This window comes from Salvia miltiorrhiza, chromosome 3 (genome assembly GCF_028751815.1).
Source record: "Salvia miltiorrhiza cultivar Shanhuang (shh) chromosome 3, IMPLAD_Smil_shh, whole genome shotgun sequence".
In the NCBI taxonomy this organism is placed as follows: domain Eukaryota; kingdom Viridiplantae; phylum Streptophyta; class Magnoliopsida; order Lamiales; family Lamiaceae; genus Salvia; species Salvia miltiorrhiza.
Genome location: NC_080389.1, coordinates 12474322 through 12482203, shown reverse-complemented (window position 1 = coordinate 12482203; position 7882 = coordinate 12474322). Strand labels below are relative to the sequence as shown.

General features: G+C 35.8%; 1 protein-coding gene and 1 long non-coding RNA gene across 2 annotated transcripts; both read right to left on the bottom strand.

Moving 5' to 3' along the window:
• Nucleotides 1-551: 551 nt before the first annotated feature.
• LOC131017728 (uncharacterized) lies at nucleotides 552-1520 on the bottom strand. Its single transcript, XR_009099828.1, has 2 exons — nucleotides 1109-1520; nucleotides 552-831 (listed from the first exon to the last, which is right to left on the bottom strand). It is a non-coding gene; the product is annotated as an uncharacterized LOC131017728 (long non-coding RNA).
• A 3027-nt stretch (nucleotides 1521-4547) lies between these two features.
• On the bottom strand, nucleotides 4548-6626 carry LOC131017581 (GDSL esterase/lipase LIP-4-like). The gene is made up of 5 exons (XM_057946385.1): nucleotides 6338-6626; nucleotides 5521-5721; nucleotides 5281-5423; nucleotides 4922-5189; nucleotides 4548-4828 (listed from the first exon to the last, which is right to left on the bottom strand). The coding sequence occupies exons 1-5, from the start codon at nucleotides 6582-6584 to the stop codon at nucleotides 4647-4649; spliced, it is 1041 nt and encodes a 346-aa protein (XP_057802368.1). The 5' UTR covers nucleotides 6585-6626; the 3' UTR covers nucleotides 4548-4646.
• Nucleotides 6627-7882: the final 1256 nt, after the last annotated feature.

Below are 7882 nucleotides of genomic sequence, written 5' to 3'. Positions count from 1 at the left end.
CTTAATTATGGCGTTGGCAGGTGACAGGATAGGGTGACGTGGGTGGTGATGTGATCTAAGAGAAAAAGAACTAAGTAAAATCCTTCAGTGTTGATTTCTCTGTATTTGAAATACTGGTTTCGCGTTTCTGTTAAAATCGATAATTGCTAAATTAAATCCGTAGATTTAATTCGTTCGTCAGTCTAATACCTAAATTAAATCCGTAGATTTAATTAGCTTCAAAGTCGGAAGTAATTCACGACTTAAGCAACAATGTGAAATAAACTCCATCTTGATAAATAACACAACTTTGCTAAGTTGGTTATAACTTTGAATAATAATTATTCATCGACTCAAAGATTCTCGTCGCGGTCTTAAACACGCGAAGATAAATAAATGCATACTGCTAGTGTAGTGACTCTGTTTCCAAAATACGAAATTCAGGAACATAGTTGAATTCATAAAGGGCTTCATTCACTAAAAGGTAGATAAATAAACACGCAAAAACTGGAATTAAAATAATAATAAAAGAGCGGGTTGTTACATAATATATATATTTTTCACACAATTAATTATACATGAACATTTAAAAAAAATTATAAAGATAAATTATCTGGTAATAATGACTACAAATAACTAATTCCAAATTTGACCGATTACATAAAAACGATGGAATAAACACATAAGTTTAATATTTTAGTTGAAGGCGGCAGCTGCTTTGTTGCTGTCGGAAACGCAGCCGTACTCGTCGACCGTTGTGGATGCATTTATGCGGGCTACGTTGGAAGGCAAACAGCCCAACAGCCCCGTGTTATGCACCCAGAAATTTCTCCCACCCAGTTGGCATAGCTTCTGCATGAAGAAAAAAGAGAAATAGTAGATTATACTCCCTCCGTCCCGCTCTAAATGTCTCCACGAAGATTAAGAAATTTGTATAAAGTAGATAAAGTTGGGTATAAAATATATAAAGTGGATTGGTGAAAATTGTTTAAATATTAAGTATAGAGAGGGAGTGTGTTGCCAAAAAAGAAAATGAGACAACCCAAAATAGAAAATAAAACATTTGGAGTGGGACGGAGGAAGTAGTTAAAAGTTATACTTAGCAAGAGAGATTATTTAATGAGTTAACCTGCATAGCCTCCCCAATGTTGGAGACGATTGCGGGGACGTCTCTGTCGAGCACTTGTTGAAGAGTTTTGGTATATATGTTGTTGAATTGGTTATCGTTTTGGCCGATATCCAACATGAACGGAGCAGATTTCACCAGCCCTGCATCTGTCCACAACAATTTTATGCTCGCACCAAGCACATAGAAATATTAATATTCATTTCGTGAGGGACAAGCCATATATCAAAAGAAACTGGAGGGATTTAAGTTTGCTTTTGAGAGTTTCGCCTATCCATATACATATAAACTCGCACACACAGAAGTTAAAACTCATGCAGAGACTCAACCAGAAACTGTGTAAAAAATATGAAGAACACAAGAACACCAACAATGGTTACCCAGTTCGGTGATAATACACCTACGTCTGGGGGACCACGCCCACGGTAAATTATCCACTAGTGATGATAAGATATACAAAGGACTTACACGCGAAGACTCGTTTTCCCTAGCCTCTATATCTTCCCAAACCTCCACCAAGATGAATAATTGAGAGCAAATTAACAACTCGCTCTCTAAGCTTGAATGTTACACATTCAACGCTCAAACCCAACTAATAAACTTACTCCAACAGGCTGGAGCAAGGAATCAAAGTACTAAACCAACCCGCAACGCTTACAGGATGAAATAAGCCACAAACTAGAACACACTTACATGAAACGTGTGCCCTGAATAATACCCACAAAAATACTCTTGATAAGCAGTAGAATTGCACGAAAATCAGCAGCCAATTCGAAATATCTTCATCGCCAATATATAGCCAAACCCGAGAAGAAGTTTGGGCTCTTGGCGGTTTGCAGGCTCCAGACGGCGGCTCATCGAAGGGATTACTTGAGGCGACACTGAATAGGGTTCATAAAAGCCCTAGGAATAAAGACTCCTTAGCAAACTTGAAGGCCCAAGCCTATCTCAAACTAAAAACCCGCATGGAAAGAAAACTACTAGAAACATGAGACCGAAGAAGCAACCCAACAAGGAACAGACTGTAGAACTCTTGAAGCAACTCTGGAAGAAACAGTTCAATCCAGATCATGAAATCTTTATACACTTATTGTCTACTCAATGACAATTAAATAAGTATGAAAATACTCTAACAGCTTTGATACTTGGCAGAGGGGATAAACCGCGCCTGTTTGCGGATATGCAAGCATGAACTGCAACATTTATGGCAGTGTCCCTATGGCTAAGATAAAAGCTGTGTTGGAGCTATGTTCGCCTCCGCGAATGGAGCCGTTATTTTGATCCCCTATAATGAATCTTCATCCATAGTGCAAATTTGGTTCGGTATTTATTATCGATTTGGACCACAGAGGTCATTGTCAGCAGTTTATTACAACAATTATCGGTGGTTTTGTAGCAAGCTATATCGGCTACTTGAACTAGGTCTCCTCAGAATTTTTTGATTAAAAAACACAACCACAATCTATAAATTGAGATAGCAACTAATAGGCGAATTTTATCATTAAATTCCGTCAAGCCTGATCAAAATTAAAGTTATTGGGCCACCAACGAAAACATCACTTTCATCTTTAATTCAAACTGTATTTATAATATATATGGCATACACTACTATATAAATTCCCAGATAGGATCCTCTGTCCCACAATATTGTGTGTACCACTCTTCATTTCTTTATTTTATAAATTATTTTTTATAAAAATAAAAATTATTATATTATTATAAACTCTAATTAGTATTTACCATTGAAAAATTTAAATTTAAAAAATTATATACCCTAACTTTGAATTAATGAACACAAATAATCTATTATTAATTCAAATAAAAATATAAAAAAATAATTATAAACCCTAAATGGATGAGTGAACCCTTGTTAATTATCTTTATAATATATAAAAGCATAATAAATTAAAATGAAATAAAAAATAATTTATAAATATAAAAAAATGAAGAATGGTACACGTGGTACATACTATATTTTGGGACAGAGGATCCCATTTGATAAATTCCTAGCTATTTTATGAGAGATAAACGGTAGGCTACATTTTTCTAAATTGAATATTGGCGAGTTAGGTCGTTCACTTGACCTCAACCTAATTTCTATTAATAAATTGGATTTAATTATATGTCAGATAATTCCATTCCATCCACATAAATTGGCTGTACATTTTTCAGAAATAGTCATTCTTTAATTGGTTAAGTACCAATTTCTCTCCCAATATTCACATTCCTATAGCCTTTAACATTGGAGTTGTTTACTGCCTCAACGTGTCAAAACTGAAGCAAATCGCCCCCCGCATTTAACGGTCTTCCAAAGCGAAGCTTTAACGGAGTTAAGCACCGTTAAAACGTGGGGGTGATTCGTTTCACTTTTGACACGTTGAGGTAATAAACAACTCTAACTCCATTAGGGTGTTAAATGCGATAGGGGTGTCAACATTGGGGGGAAATAGGTACTTAACCCTTCTTTAATTTATATATTTTTTTTTTAACTTTTTTTTTACTGGAACATGCCCATTTTCAATCAATTAATTTGTTCTGATCGAGTTTGGAAATTAAATGGTGCAATTTTTGTAATTATGGAATTATTAATGTTTTTTGAACATATTATGGAATTAATAATACTTGGATTTTACAAAATTATTCATAGTTTATGATTTAATAATACTTGCAATTTCGTACAATATGCATACATATATGATTTACTTTTTAGGTTATATTTTTTAGCTATTGTCATTGAGTTAATCATAGTTTATGTCCTCCTCTATTTCATTCAATCATAGTTTATGTCCTCGATTTTTATATATTTTCAAAAAATAATCTCAACTCACGTTTTCACTTTAAAAACTCACAAATTCGAAAAAGTTTAATTTATGTTATGCATTACAAAATATGATAACAGAATAACGAATAACCTCAATGAATTTGTGCGTAGATTCAAATTAAGTATTTAGGTGGAAGAAAAATCCAACTTCACTATTGCAATTTTGCATGGACAAAGTGACGACGTAGTTAATGATAATGATAGCAATATTAATTGTGAATTAATACAAATTTTAATGGTTGCATCACAACGAAATTCTAATTCAAGACCTTTAATATCAAATATTAATTACTTTATTATTATTTTAACACAGACAAAACTATTATTTTATTTAAAATAAATGTCACTTAATAAAATAAAAATTGTCATTAATTAAAAGATTCTACGATTAGGTGGAGATTTATTGCACCGTAGCAATTGCCATTTTTTTATTGTCACGGTAAATTCTACATAGTGTGAAGGTGTAACTCATTTTCAATCAATTTTTTAACAAAGTGTCACAATCGAAATCACATAAAAACTGAAATTCATAGTAATTTTTTTGAATCCCTCTCCAAAGTTGGAAAGACGTTTCAAGTGAAGAGATTGCTACACTAGGAAAAAGGAAAAGTCAAAGATGCATACAACTATAACCATGACATAATAGATATCAGATTAAATTCCATAAGCAAAGGCGGAAGATTATTACAAATGTAGTGGAGACGACAAGACAAGAGTAGATTAATTGCAAAAAAATTGAAATGGAAGAGGTGGAGTAGAGAAAGAGGTGGAAATTATTTTAGAGGCAACCAACATATTAGCCGCCTCTGTGTAATGAAATCCATCCCAGTTCACATACCGCGACCCCTCCGGGCACACACTCTGCCCCTTAGGCTTGCACTGCACGAATGGATTCTCGAACCCTGCATCGATCGATCAATCACAATTAATATATAACTTTTATATATAAATTAATTAGCTACAAAATGATTAAAAAAAAAAAAAAACATTCTCACCATAAGATGTCGCGTTGACGATCAAGTCCAACTTGATGGAGTAGATGTCAACGTAGACGATGGTGGCGTCGCCCATCTCCAACCGCAGCTCCCGACAGAGACGCTCAAGCTGGGAGTTGAAGGCGGCAGCTGCTTTGTTCTTGTCCGAAACGCAGCCGTACTCATCGACCGCCGTGGATGCATTTATGAGGGCTACGTTGGAAGGCAAACAGCCCAACGGCCCCGTGTTGTGCACCCAGAAATTTCTCCCGCCCAGCTGGTATAGCATCTGCATGAAGAAAAAAGAGAAATATTAGATTATAGTTAAAAGTTATATATAGTATTAATTAGCATGAGAGATTATTTAATGAGTTAATTACCTGCATAGCCTTCCCAATGTTGGAGACGATTGCGGGGACGTCTCCGTCGAGCACCTGTTGGAGAGTTTTGGTATTGGTGTCGAATTGGATATCGTTTTGGCCGATATCCAACATGAACAGAGCAGATTTCACTTGCCCTGCATCTGTCCACAACAATTTCAAACCAAGTTATTACATTAATTAATCCATGAGTTCGATTTATCAATTAATTAAGCATGAACGTCGTGCTTGATTAATTACCAAGAGAGCCGCGGCGAATGGTGACGTTTCGGAAGCGACTGAATTCGGCAATTTCGTTCCCCAGCGTGTAGGCAACGGAATTGATGTCGGTTCTTCCCAGGCGAGAGTCGGCGCCGCCCAAGGCGAAGTTGACGCCGTTTGAGAAGTCCGGAGTGAAGAGCTCCAGATACGGGGTCAAGAACTTCGTCTCCAGACTCTCGCCTGCACACGCACCATCGTCACATTAGTTATAAATATAACATATAATGTTAGTCAAAAAAGGGTGTGCGGCTAATTAATCAAAGTTTGCTGCACAATTCCAACTTTGCTTGGTTGTGTTCTTCAACAAATGCGGAAAGCTTCTCCCTCATTTTGCCTATAAATAGAAGGCATGGCAGCAGCATTAGAATCACCCCATCACCCCAAAACCCCCAGAACAACACCAGAGAAGGGTGTGATATTAGAGAGAGAGAAATCTTGTGTGAGGATAGCTTCTGAGTGGAAGTTATACACGAGTGATAAAAGTGAGTTGAGAGATAGCCTCTGCGTAGGCAGATACAAAATACAGTGTGGTATTTTTGTTGTACTCCTCCTTTTGAGATTCTCTAATATATTGGTGTGGGTCCGTGGACGTAGGCAGTTTGGCCGAACCACGTTAAAAATATCGGTGTCATTTTTCTTCTCGTTTCATATCGGTCGATATCCACAATATTGAGTCACACTTGATCCCGGGCGGAATTAGTTGTGTCTAATTTCCAAACAACAATCCTGGGCGGAATTATTGGCGTCTATAATTCCCAACATATAATACTGAGTTGAGTTGAGGAGGGAAACTCACATAAGAAGTCGAGGATGAGGCGACCGTCGCTTGCACGGCCGGTTGGCTCGTGAAAGAATGTTCGCCCCTCCGGGAACTCGAGCTCCCGCCCTGAAAGAACAGAAGCGCCACCGGTGTCGCTGTTGGAGTCTCCGAAGTTGAATATTAGTGGTTCGTTGCTGCAAGCGGCCGCCGTCGCCGTGGCAGTGCCGAAGCCAAGGAAGAAGAAGCACACGAGAGCAAGGGAGATTTTGCTAGAGTAATACATTTTCTTGTTTTTTTTAGCTGAAAAGGGTTGGAAGATGCAAAAGGAGAGAATGCGATGGCTTAAAAGCATTACTCGCGTCTTGTTTAAATAGAGATAATTATCCAAGTAGAAGAAGAAGAGCTGATGCATGCAAATTCACTTTATTTGCTTAATGCATTTACTATCACCAAACTCTTATTGCAACATTGGGTTAAGAAAGTTTGGTGAAGACAGAGAGAGGGGAAACACGTTGTAAGGGGTGATCGAGAGAGAGAGAGAGACAAAGAGGATCTGATTGTCTCCATCAAGATTGAATGCATGGAGAGTTTCATATCAATATTACCCATTAGAATCACAAAATGGAAAAGGGGAAAACTGAAAAGAAATAAAGTGAGTACTATATATGTGATTGGTCTATTCTAATAAATTTAAAATAGCCAAATAGGTAATCAAGATGGCAAGGTTGCTTTTCAGCCATCCATCACAGAGAGAGGGGAAATAGGAAACTTAGTATGGGGTGAGAGAGAAAGAGACATCAGATTTAAAATCTAGAGAGAGAGAGAGTGTGTGGGATGTAGCATTAGATTGATGATGGGAGCCGAGAGGGTGCTGAAATGGGGTACCAATATTTTTCGTGATTTTGTTTATGCATGGTCAATTTTATCTTGGTAGAAAAATGTGGAGTAGAAGAAAAATGCAATCGGGCCTAAATTAAGTTTTATTCGAACTAAAATTAACTTCTTTATGAAATCTTAATAAATTATTCATTTATTAAAAATTAATATAAAATAAAAGGAATCAAAATCCATTATTTAAATTTTGGCCATTGTAGAGTTTTACAGATCACATGCATGGTTTTGAAATTAATCAATGAACTTAGTCAATTTTTTTCCATTTTCGTTTATGGTAAATTAATATTTGTGAAATTGATTTAGATTTTGCCCATTTTGGAGTTATACAGATCACATGGTTTTGATATATGAGGCTGTGATTGTGAATGACCCACCAAATTTGAATATAAGTAAACCGTGTTTAAATCGATTCTTAATAAAAATCTTTAAATCAATTTGTAAGTAATATATATAGTTAGTTGTGGAAGAACTTATAAATATTTGTTATTACATGTCATTAAAGATTTTCATGAGTTCTATAAAAATTCTTGCAATTAATTACACAAATAGGAAACCAAAAAACAAATAGATTAAATTCAATGATTATTTTGATTTTTGGTTAAGTTTTATTTTTATTTTATTTTAGTTCGACAGTCTCAAATTATTTTAATCTCTTGACAAAGAATCTACAATTTGAATAAAAATTGT